We start from the raw sequence: 12,007 nt of genomic DNA on the forward strand, positions 1-12,007 counted from the left end.
GTGGCGGCTGTGCTCCCACCCAGGAGGGCTTTGTGCCGCTCTGTGCCCCAGTCGTTCCCACGCGAGGGTTCTCGCCAAAGCAGCCTTGAGGTTGCTCAGGAAGTAGTCTTAGCGGGGATTCTGGCTCGTGGCAAGGTTTTAGAATGTAACAAAGGCCAAAGGAACTCGGCATGTGGGGAATGGGGTCAAGGAGAAAGTCTGAGGGCACCTCAAGTGACAGAGTGACATCTGAGCCTAGGAAAGTGTTAGAGACCAGGAGTGAAACCTTTTCTCCAGGATTCCGGGCAGCCACAGGCAGGACATGGGGAAATGGCTTCCCACGCCAGAGGGCAGAGTTAGGTGGGCTATTGGGAAGGAATTGTGTCCTGGCACAGGGTGCCCAGAGAAGCTGTGGCTGCCCCTGGATCCCTGGAAGTGTCCAAAGCCAGGCTGGACAGGGCTGGGAGTGTCCTGGGATAGTGGAAGGTGTCCCTGCTGGATGAGCTGTAAGGTCCCTTCCCACCCAAACCATGCTATGATTATGCAGGCAGCAGGTGGGTGCCCAGCCCTTAGCAGACCCAGCTCAAAAACAGCAGTTCCTTGGCCACCCCTCTGATATTGGCTACAAAGAAGCAGCAAGGAAGGCAAGTGGCAGAGAGCTCTGCTTTGCTGACTGCAGGACAAGGAAGGCAACAGGGACACCCCCGGTGTGTTCCATCCCGAGAGGCCTCCTTCTTGCCCAGCAGCAGGAACACCCCATCTCTCCCACCCCTGTGGGCTTCAGGAGCACCAGGCTTTGATCACACCGACATGATCCCAGCCTGGAACAGGGACAGCTCACAAATACCCGAGGTGAAAACAAGGAGTTGAGTTTCCCACCTGGCTGGAGCCACCGGGGCAACATTTCAGCGTTCGCACACTCAGGAGACACGTCAGAGAGGAGGGTTAGGTGCTGAAGCAATGTCTGTTAGTTACAGCTCGTTACAGTTATTATTGATGCATCTTATTGTCAATGCAAGAGGTGAAGTCACTTAATCCATCATTTCTCAGACACGGATGACAGAGCATGTGGTTTGGCAGAGTAAGTTTTAGGCGAGCTAGAAATGGATTGCACAATATTTAAACCTGATTAAGTACATAATAGGCTTAGCAAAGGATTACTTTTCTCCTGACATTTTATACATAAATATATACACACACACACACAGAGACAGGCATTTTATCAGTAGCTGCATTTTAGTCTGGTCAAGAGATGACTGCCTATTGCAGAATGACTGGTGTGACACCCTTAAAAAGGAAACTAGTCTTGGTGTGCTTTGCTGGAGAAGGTCCTTTTTGGGGTGATTCTCAGGGGTAGGGGGTCACATCCAAGCATCACTAGAGGGGACAGATAGGGGGCTGGGGACTCACACAGTCCTGGCTGGTGGCACACTGAGCTTCTTCTCTGTACCAGGCAGGAGATACTGGAGCCAAGGGACTGGATTGGATTCTGTTTGGGCTGCTTTTCGAGGACTTGGAGAAAAGTTTGGCTTATTTAAAGTGCATTTAGAGTTGAAAAGCATCTCAGAGAAGTAGCTTTCCCTACTCCTGCCCTGCAGCATCCATCCCATTTATGCTCCCACTCGTATTTTTTTCCAGGGCGTGCCAGTCACCTTCCCCAGGAAGTGTTGGTCTGAGCTCAGCTGCCTCCTGCTAGGATGCAGGACCATTATTTAATGTCCAACATCCCCAAATTGGGCAGGGATTTGGGCCTACAGGGATTTCTGCACCAGGAAAACACACGGCCACATCTCACCACGCTCTTTAGGAGCGCAAGTGAGCGGAAATCCTTCCCTCCAGCCTGGAGGTTTCCTTAAGAGACTTAAATTAGTACAAGCCTCGAAAGCTAACGGGGACAAATCTTGGCCTGGCTATTTCCATGAGCAGGGAGACTGCTTGGATGTGCTGGGATACGGGGTGGCAAGATTTGACCCGCAGCCTTGCCCAAGCATAGGTCCTCTGAGGAACGCTCTGTTGCTTTTACAGCTGCTTTTCAAAACAGAAGCCTTTAGAAAAAAACAGACTCAGGATGCAGAATCTGGAATGGGATGGTTGTATCCCACAGGGAAAACCTGTCCTTGCTCCCCAACACACACGCACACACACACTGGTCCTCCAGGTCAAAGTGTAAACTACTCACTTACAACACCACACACTGAGAGAAGTTGTAGATCCTGAGCCAGGGTGTAGATTAGGAATCTCTTGGCTTCCAGCATATCAACAGCAGGATTGAGAGTTTTTTATATTTTTTCCCTTTTTCTTTCTTTCTTTTTTTTTTTTTTTAATGCTAAATCAGCCAGCCACCTGCTAGTTAAAAAGCAAAATAAAAAGGGAGAATTCCCAGGATTGCTTGCCCTTGCTGAGACAGTGGCAAGTGGCTGGACACTACCAACTGAAAGAGAAAACTCACACATGTCAAAAACCCGTGGTTCAGGGCTTATTCCAAGAGGGAAGATGGGTGCTGGTTGCTGTTTTTCCCTTTCTGGGGGCATGGGGGGGCTTTTGGCTGATGAGGTTCTAACGTACACCTATCACCACAGTAATTAAAAAACCATCACCGTACACTATTCCACAGGGAAAAAGAAGACACATGAATGGACACTGACTACCACGCACAACAAGAGCCCTGTAGGTCAACTCACGGCCTCTTCAGAATGAAAAAGAAAGGAGAAAAAAAGATCTCAACACAAGAAAAACAGAACAAAAAAAAAAAAGAAAGAAAAAAATCCCAAAGGATCTCGTTACAAAGACAGGAAAAGAACCACCATTATGGTACACTCTGATTTTCTGAGACAGCTGCAGAAACTCGGCTCAGGCTTCCTCCTCCCTTTTCCCCCCTCAGCTCTTCCTCCTGAGGACAGAGTCCCGCTGCTGCTCACATCTCGTTGGAGTAGGTGTAGTTGGGGGTGGCCGAATACTGCGTCTCGTGCTGCATCATGGCGCCCTGCGCCGCCCCCATGGCCGCGTTCTGGGCCGCCTGCTGCACGTGGGGATTCTTCCAGGCCCCCGTGGTCCACTCCTCCTGCGCTTTGCTGAAGCTCCCGCCGCTTCCCCGGTAAAACTTGTGCACCTGCAGGGAAAATCCAGAGGGGCTGAGCGCCTGAGGCCGGCGAGGGCCACCCAAAGCAATGTGGAAGCCCTGCTTTCCCTGCCATACCATGGTGAGAGCGATGAAGGAGAAGACTGACATGGCCGTGAAGAGCACGGTGGGGATCAGCATCACCACAGCCGAGCCCACGTTGGTCCCAAAGAAGGAAATTGCTGCAATCCAGCCACTGCAAGAAGATGGAAACAACCGGTACAGTCACCAGCTGTCCCAAACTGCCAGCAGCCCTCCCAGCTCCTCAAACCATCTTCCCCAATGAGAGAACCAGTAAGGACTCTAAAACACCATGGTGACCACCCTTGTACCCAGCACAGCACTATTTTCCTTACCAGACCCCCCATCCAGGGATCCCCACTGCCTGGATAATGCTGATCACCAGCTGGGCCATGAAGGTGAAGAAGAAGGCCATGAAGCTGAAGGAACTGTCTGTCCTGCAAGAGAAGGCTCAGTCACTCCTGCACCTCCATCCCTGCTGCACTCCAAGGGAAGGGAGATGCTCCTACGTATCACACCTGGTCGTGGTTTAGCAGGAGGGTGATGAAAAGCAAAATTAAAGGCAAAGGAGAAACTGCAAGAGGCTGGAGGTGCCTGGGAAAGCCACGGGGCACCAGACCCTCCCTATGGCTCAGCCAGCTGGGCTTGAGGACATCTGTGTTGAGACATGGCTCTCAACTCACACCACCCCACATGGGGAATAAATACACTCCTAGTTCTCTAGATTTGGGGGTTGACCTCAGCACTGTGAGTAATCCACACAAATACCTCAGAGTTTCGTGGAAAAATATAAAAGATGCCTCATGGATGAGAGGGGAAGTGGCACCCCAGCTGCATCCTCACCACTGTCCCCACCGCTGCACAGAGGCACAAGGGAAGTGTCCTTACATCATCTGATAGGGGGTCTGGTCTCCAGGAAATCCCAAACACTGGGTTTGAAGGTTAGAAAGTAAAGCTAAAAGGCTGCACAGAAAGGAATTCCCCCAATTAGTCAGGCAATGCCCCAAGCTAAACACTGACCGTTTAGGAAGGAAAACAAGGCAAAAAAGAAGCCAGGCTCAGGTGCAACCACTTACTTGAAAGCTTTGTAAATAGGTCTAAACCAGCAGACATAGGAGCAGGGCGTAAAGAGAATGAGCCAGAGAATTGCCAGTCCAAAATTTACAGCTCCGCCGCCTCCAATGAGCCACGCGAGGCAGCCCACGAGATTCACTGCCAAGGTGATGCTGTTCACTGCAAACACACACACACACAGAGCAGAGTAGCACGGACGCGAGGGTGGCACTGAGACACCAAGGACCCCAGCCCCAGGGATACGGCCTCAGAGTCCTGCTCTAGCTCCACTTCTCTTAAATTAAACCTGGAGCACGTATCCAGGCTGGCTGGGCTAAAGGGAGTCAGGTCTCTGCTGAGTGTAACAGGAGGAAAATCAATGTATCGCTCAGAGTTGTAATTCCCTAAACAGTTCCAGGGCTCTGAAGATTGGCAGGAGTCACATCCTCCCTCTCCTATCAAGCCAGGACACCTTTCCACTAACAGAAGGAAGCCGGAGGAATCGTGGTGAAGTTTTTTGCTTGCTCCAGATACATCTTTGCTGAAGGAGCTTGTGCAGGAGCTCCCCGAGCACCACTGAGAGCCAAAATCCTGAACTCCTGACCCCTCGTCACCGGTTCAGGGGGTGACACATTTCCCTCGCCCACCCCTGCTTGGGATCAGGCCACACAAGGGCTCCGACTGTGAATCCCAGCTCAGCAGACACAGGACAAAGCAGAGAAGGCTCAGCTGCGTTCTGACGCCTCCGAGTTGGGAGAATGATTCATTATTTCGACGAGAACGAAAGCCCTCCCACCGCCGCCTGCCTGAGAGCTGCAGCTGGCAAGGGAAGGAGCTCAGCTGCCCAGGCTGCCCTAAAGGACACTAAGGGACCTTCCAGCCACTCTGTGCTGGGTGTCTGGGGGGCTGGTGGGGAGAAAATGACCCAGAGAGGAGCTCCAGAGGCAAAACCCAAGGGACAGCAACTGGCCAAGGACCAAGCTGTGTTACATGAAGAGGAAGAATATCCTGGTTGGGATGGGGAGGGAATTGAACACCCCCAAGAGAGCTTCCCTGGGGAAGCACAGCTTTTTTCCTCCCATGCCTTAAACAAGCCAACTCTCCTGACTGATGAAGCTACCCCAGGGTCACCTTCCTGATGGGACACAGCCCCAGGGATGCCAGCCTGGTGCTGTGCCAAAAACAGGAACACACAACCTCTGTAGTGTTAGCTCAGCTCTTCCCAACCTGCCCCTAAAGCACAAGACACTCCCCAGGCACTGATGCTTCCAAAGTTCAGGGGAAATGCCTGATAAGGGAACTAAGTTCTTCTATAAAGAAATGAAATGCTGGTGCCAGCTTGCCCTGAGCTGTGTACGTTTCCACCTATGTTGGGGTGTGACCTGTTCCTCTGGCTCTGTTCCCTGCCCAGGGTTGGTGAAGAAGAGAGATCCAGGATAGTTGGAAGAGCTGGAAGCTGGTGACAGCTCTGTTAGCACAGCACGGCACACAGAGGCATGCAAGAGGAACAGGCAAGCTCTGGGAAGCCTCAAGCTCCACATTTTGGGGAGCAGCCACACCAGCCCTCCAGTGTGAGCCATCTCCTCCTTACAGCAGGACATCAACATCACCACCAATGGCCCTGGGACACTGAGCCAGCTGCACAGCTCCATCCTGGAGGCTGGAATCCATTGGATGTTGCAGCCCACCTCTCATTCCTGAGTTTTAACAGGAGACACCAAGGCCTGGAGGGGGAGAAGGGCTTCCCCTGACCCTGCCCTGCCCTTTTAGCTGGCAGCTCCCAGAGGAGCAGCCTTTGGAGAGGCAAACAAATCCCACTGGAGCCATTGCCACGCAGCCACTCACGCATCCAGAGGTAGTAAAGCCGCTTGGCCATGGTCCGGTGCTGCGGCGGGATCTCCGCATCGAAGTCCTGGTAGAAACATGGCTTCAGAGGGATGAATTTGGGCAGGGGAGGGAAGTTGTTCACCTTTTCTGCAATTAAAAGTTTCACTGGTGTCAGGCACTGCCCAGAGCTGAACAAAAACCAAGAGGCTTCCTGAATAACCCCAAGAACACACAAGTTTTATACAGGAGTTAAGGATTTCCCACCACCATCCCACCCAACAGGATCAAATTCAGCTCTCACTGGCAACATGGTTCCTGCAGCCATGGACACCCACCACCCCACTGGTGATTAATGAGGTGACATTATGGCCAGTAAAGCCCACGATGATCCCCAGAGCCCCCCATACCTGCCATGCCGGCACACGCTCAACCTCTCTGCTCCTCAGGAAAAATACTTGGGAAGAATGAGGAAGCTTTAGCAAAGCTGGAGAAGGAGACAAGAGGTTGATTGAAGTGATCAGGGACGTCTGCAAAAGCCTTTACCTTCCCCCCATTCCAAAACAACTCAAGGACAGCAGTTTGCTTCACTTCTGTGACACGCTGGACTATCACACAACCAGGCTGGCAGTGAGATAAATCCTGGCTCCTCTGGCTCAGGCTTATGTACCAGTTAAGGCAGAAGATTACGAGAGGATCCAGTGATGTGGGGCCTCCCACTCCCAACTGACCTACATCCAGGAGAGGGCCAGGTAGGGCAGCAGGGAAAGGAGGTGGCTGTGGGCAGTTTGAAACCCTCAAGTTCATGACCTGCCCCCAGAATCATTCTTAAAAAAAAAAATGAATTACTGTTATTTTTCACTGAATTCCAGCACAGGGGACTACCTGGCTGCCATCTCTGAAAGATCAAGCCAAAAACAAGGCCAAAAAGGGAGCAGGGAAATCAGAGCAGAGAAACCAGCTGGAAAAAAAGCATAAATCAGTGGCGATTGTCACTAATGAGTCACTTGAGTGCCCGGCTTAACAATTACTCATGTCATTTGGCACCTCATTCCAGAGCATGCAGGTGGGAAAGGGGGGAGGTCGGCATCCCAGGACCATTCCATGCTCAGCTCCGTGCGAGAAGTGAAAATTACGGCAAATAAAGCAAAAAAAATTAAGACCTGAGGTTTTAAATAGAAGTTTGAAGATGGCGTATCCCCACCTGCCTGCAGATTTTGCCCTTTCCCAGCCATCCAGGCAGAGCTGGCAGCGGCCAACACATTTCCCAGGACGCGGGGTGCTGGCACATGGTGCCTGGGGCTAGGATTTGGGGGGGGGCTCTTTCTAGGGGATCTTCCCCCAGGACTCGCTATCTCCCGACATCCGCCGGCAGCCCCGGATGCTTCCATCCCGCCGGTGCTATAAATACGAGCTCCTCGGGCGAGGTGACGTCCGCCCGGCCGCCCCTACCCACGTGTGTCGGGAGCGGGGACACGGGGACACACGGCCGGGTGCCCCCCGACCTCACACCTGCGCCACCATGGGGCGAAAGCACCGGGACAGCGATACATTCGGGTGGGGTTTTGTTGCAAAATTAGGAATATGGTGGAAAAAGGAGGGGGGATCATATGGGTGATGGCAGTAAGAAGAAACCCCTGTGGTGCGTGGGGTGGGTTTGGGGAGGGCAGGCAGGGCTCGGCCTCGCCGCGGATCGCTCCCCGTACGTTTCCACGCGTGAAGGGCTGCGTGCCCCACGCATCCCCACCTCAGAGTGGCTTGGATCGGGGAGAAGGACGGCCCGAGCCCCGCTCGGTCCCCGCTGCACCCACGCGTGTGCAGGGTCACCGCGGCTCTCCCCACGCCGCGCATCGCCCCCCCCCGCAAGCGGGGTGCAGAGCGGGAGATCGCTGCAAAGGGCGGACAGACCCGTCGAGGGGAGCATCCAGCGCTGTCACCCCGCGGCGTCTTCCCTCTCCACACTCCCGGGACTCACCACGTGGCGTGACCCGTCCCGTCCCCTCCGGTCCCCGGCGGGTGGCGGCGGCCGCCCGCCCGCCCGGTGCTGCTCCTGCCGCAGCGACCGCGCTCTCGCGAGACTGCGGCGCCGCCGCCGCCCGAGCTACGGGCAGCGCCGGGATCTCGCGAGAGTGCCCGGCGCTGTCCAGGGTCCTGATGCCGCCGGATGGAGGGGAGGTGCCATGCGAAAGGGGCGGGGTCAAGTGAAAGGGGCGGGGCCTTGGATGTGGGGCTCTATGGGGCTGGGGGCTCTATGGGCTGAGAGTGCTCTATGGGGCCGGGGGGTGCTCTATGCAGCTGGAGTCTCCATGGGGCTTGGGGGCTCTATAGGGCTGGAGGTTCTGTGAGGCAGGGCTGCAGTGACCCCCTACCCAGGGCATGGCAAGCATTGTGTGAGTAGAAGACCAGCCTCGGTAGGGCAGAAGCTCTTGGGGACAACCCCTAGCAGGGTACTCAGGCTCCCTGTATCCAGGAGGCATTGGGAAACCAGCAAGTCCCACCAGCAGGGACAAATTTGGGGTACTCCATATCCACACCCTGATGTGCTTCATTCTGGGAGCAGTAATTTATTAATGGCTTGCATGAAGGGCAGAGGTTATGTTGATTGCTTTTGCCAACAATGCCAAAGTTGGGATGTAGAGGGCAGGGGAAGGGGCTGGACTGATTCACTGACGGGACAGGGTTCAAAAGCTCCTAAAAGGGATATAAATTCCAAATTAACCTAAGAGCTCCATAGTCTGTGTCCATTGTTCTCAGTGTCATCACATAGAGTTCCGTGCACGTCATTTGGGCCTTCTGCTGTAGTGCTTGTGAGAATATCAGTGAGGTGTTGTGAAAATTACTTCATTTGACAACTAAATCATCTTCCCTTCCTGGTGTCCAGCCTCGAGGGTCATGGAAGAGCAGCAAGGACAGCATCCCACCACGGGAAGATGAGAACAGCTGGGCAAGGAAGCAGCAAAATCTCTTTACACCAGTGAGCCCTGGTGGCCAAACCCCTTCAGCAGGGGAACTTCATTGCTGTGGCAACAAAAAGAAGGAAACCTGGCAGAAACAGGGAAAATGCCTGCTTCACAGATGGTAAAATAGAGGGAAGCAGGAAAACCAGCATGCCACAGATGACCCCATAGCAGGGGGCCCAGCTGTCCACTCTGACCCCTCTCTGGATCTTGGACCCTGAGCTGTTCCCCACAGAGAGCAGGGACCCCTGCACATCCAGCTCCATGCTCTGCCCAGCAGCAGGGAAGGAAAGGGAGGGGGGAATGGGGTCATGGATTTCCACTCCTGCCAGGCACTGGGGATGCTCAGTGCCTTGGAGAGCTGCTCTGGCTCTGCCTGTGGGCACTGAGCACACTGGGGATTTAGGGGTGATTTCTTGTCCCTTATTTCTCATCTCTCCAGCTTTCTCTCACCTAAATTTCCTCCCCACCTGCATCTCTGCTGTCTCAGCATCTTCCCATCCCACTGAGGCTTTGGGAATGGTCATCTACAGAGCCAATCCTTGCCCTCAGCACTACCACATTCCTGTCTGCCTGCGGGTTTTCCAGTCAGGGATATTCAGGGATCAAATGGATGTGTGCTCCCCTCCTTCACAGGGAATGCCCGGAGAGACAAGGGATAACAGAGGGAAGAGCCTCCCTGCCCATCCCACACTTCCTAAACAGGGCAGGGAGGACAGGCAGCTCCAAAGGCTGGATCAAGCAGCAAATTCCCAGCAAGAAAACAGGTTTAAAGACAAGGAAATAAATCCACAGGTCCAGTTTAGGGACAGTCTGTAGGTTGGAGTCCAGACCAGCTGCAGCTGACCCAGAGATGAGTCCTGACATAGATGAGACTAGGACTGAGACCCCTGGGTTGAGCTTAAAAAGAGTTCCTGGGCCATGGGCAGGGAGTGGGTTGGGGACCCAGATGGGATTTGTGAGGAACATTCAGGTTTATTAATGCCCTCAGGGTCCTTCCAACATCCCTCTGCTCATCGTGCTGGAGCTCTGCATAGGGATTTGTCTTACAAAAGGGATTTTTCTCTTTTCTTTTACTGTTGGGCTATTCAAAATGAGGATTATCTTGAGCTCTGTAATTTTCTGCTTACGGTAGGGATAAGAACTCAGCAGAGAGCTGGTGCCACCCTAGGATGCTCCGAGGGTTCCTCTGGCATCTTGACACAGCGCCTGCACCCTGCTGGGTCCTTGGGGGGCTGCTCCTGGGAAGCAGCAGCTCCAGGACCCTGGCTGGGATGAGGGCAGGGGATCCCTGCAGCTGTGGCATTCTGGGGGTCCCTTTGTACCCCTTTTGCCAGGGTTACAATCAGCCCTGGCATCAGCCCACTGTCGAGTGCAACGTGATGAGAGGCTGAGACCTGAGCTGGGCCGATGTGACGCAGAGATGGACGATGGCACCAACGCTTTCCTTGTATCGGATGCTCCCACTTTCCGTCCCCTTCCCGAGCAGGGCCACCTTGGGTGAAAGAAAATATGGAGAGGGCAGGTGGAGGACAGGGGCTCAGGTTACTGCTCCTCTCCAGCTGCCCTGATCTCTGTTAGGAATATGTTTCTGGGTTTTTTCCCCCACTTTTCCAGGTTTAGCTGGGCTCTGTGCTGTGTCCAGTAGCCTTCTCCATTCTTGCCACCACCAGCTCTCTTCTTGGCTGCTCTCCTAAATAGGTCTTCCAAGGTCACACTCCTGTGGGGTTGGGACCAGGCAAGATTTGGGATTTGGAGCTCCTCTGCCATGGGGTCAGGATGGCACTGGAATGCTCAGAGACAAACTGTAATGGGAAAAGGGAAGAAGAAACCACTCCCTGGATCCCACTGTAACTAGAGTGGTTGCTCAAGAGGGACAGACGGACAACACTCACTGTGTAATTCCTTTACTCTTATTTTTTCATCACTCCTGCCTTTTCCATTTGTTTCTTCTCCACTTCAATGGACTCCCCATCTTCTTTTCCAGCTTTTGTTTCCCTGATCCCCCCGTGGCTGGAGCTGTCTGTGCCTTTGTCCCCCCATCCCTGCTCTTCCTCTTCCACCCTGCTGAGCTCATTTCAGCTATTCCTTGGCTTGGAGTAACCCATCCACTCTGTTGTCCTCCAACAAATAAGCTGACAGGCTAATGAATAGCTTCAGATGGTAATTAGCAACGGAGTTGCTAATAATGAATTTCATTTACATTTTAAGCACTGCAGAGGGAAAATAAGCCCCTGTCATTAATGCCCCCACTGCTCCCAGCAGCACAGCCTTGGCCGTGGGGGGAACGCACCCTCTGGAAGCCTTTCTGTGATTGCACCTCTCCCGCCTCCATTTCGGAGGCTGCGATAAGCAGAGTTCATTAAGCAGCAATTAGAGATGGAGGGGAGAAACTGCTGCTGCTGCTTCCATCATCCAATGGTGGGGAAGCACCACAATGCCATGGAAAATGGGCCACGGGAGGCAGGAGCTGGTTTTGGGCCAGGAAAGAAAGGCTGGATGGTTCAGCCAGCATCAGGGATTCATGTGGCTTGCCCAGAGCCCTGGAGCTGTCAGCCCTCCGTATTCATGTAACCCACCAGGCTACCTGGATAAGGACCCCGAGGGATTTCACAGTCATTAAAATCCTTCCCGATTATTTCCCCACGGGTTCAGCACATTTTGAAGGCAGGAATTTCCCTGAAAGGTTTAATCCATCCCTGCCTGCCCAAGGAAGGAGCCAAATGCCTTCTGCAAGGATTCTATGAAGTGTTGTTGAATGGAAGGATGGAGAAATGTCATTGTTTTGTCTTGCAGCTGTGAGGAATCCATGGTGGGAGCACAGGGAATAGGTTTGCTCGCTACTGCAGAGCACCAGAACGGACTTGGGAATGCTCAAAGCCTAGATCTGGTGCTGGGGGTGAGCCTGGGAGCATTGCCTGCTCTGCCTCAGTTTCCCTCTCTGTGCCCAAGGAGCCTCAGAGAGGGTTATATGGATTGGGAAACAATGCTGTGAATCTCCAGGGGTTTTCCAGCACACTGCTTGTGGATGGAGAATCCCATCCCACTGCCCACA

The 12,007-nt window shown here is 53.5% G+C and overlaps 1 protein-coding gene across 1 annotated transcript; it reads right to left on the bottom strand.

Moving 5' to 3' along the window:
* Window positions 1–2,073: 2,073 nt before the first annotated feature.
* SCAMP5 (secretory carrier membrane protein 5) lies at window positions 2,074–6,412 on the bottom strand. The gene is made up of 6 exons (XM_062501690.1): window positions 6,406–6,412; window positions 6,017–6,163; window positions 4,195–4,351; window positions 3,454–3,555; window positions 3,176–3,293; window positions 2,074–3,088 (listed from the first exon to the last, which is right to left on the bottom strand). Exons 1-6 carry the CDS (start codon window positions 6,410–6,412, stop codon window positions 2,894–2,896), a joined length of 726 nt encoding a protein of 241 aa, XP_062357674.1. The 3' UTR covers window positions 2,074–2,893.
* Window positions 6,413–12,007: the final 5,595 nt, after the last annotated feature.

The sequence above is a fragment of the Cinclus cinclus genome, chromosome 13, assembly GCF_963662255.1.
Source record: "Cinclus cinclus chromosome 13, bCinCin1.1, whole genome shotgun sequence".
NCBI classification, from domain to species: domain Eukaryota; kingdom Metazoa; phylum Chordata; class Aves; order Passeriformes; family Cinclidae; genus Cinclus; species Cinclus cinclus.

Coding starts and splice junctions, on each gene's coding strand:
- SCAMP5 (XM_062501690.1), bottom strand. Junction 4,352..6,016: donor GCTTTACTACCTCTGGATGC/GTGAGTGGCTGC, acceptor GTGTGTTTGCAG/TGAACAGCATCACCTTGGCA. Junction 3,556..4,194: donor CCTATTTACAAAGCTTTCAA/GTAAGTGGTTGC, acceptor CTTCTCTTGCAG/GACAGACAGTTCCTTCAGCT.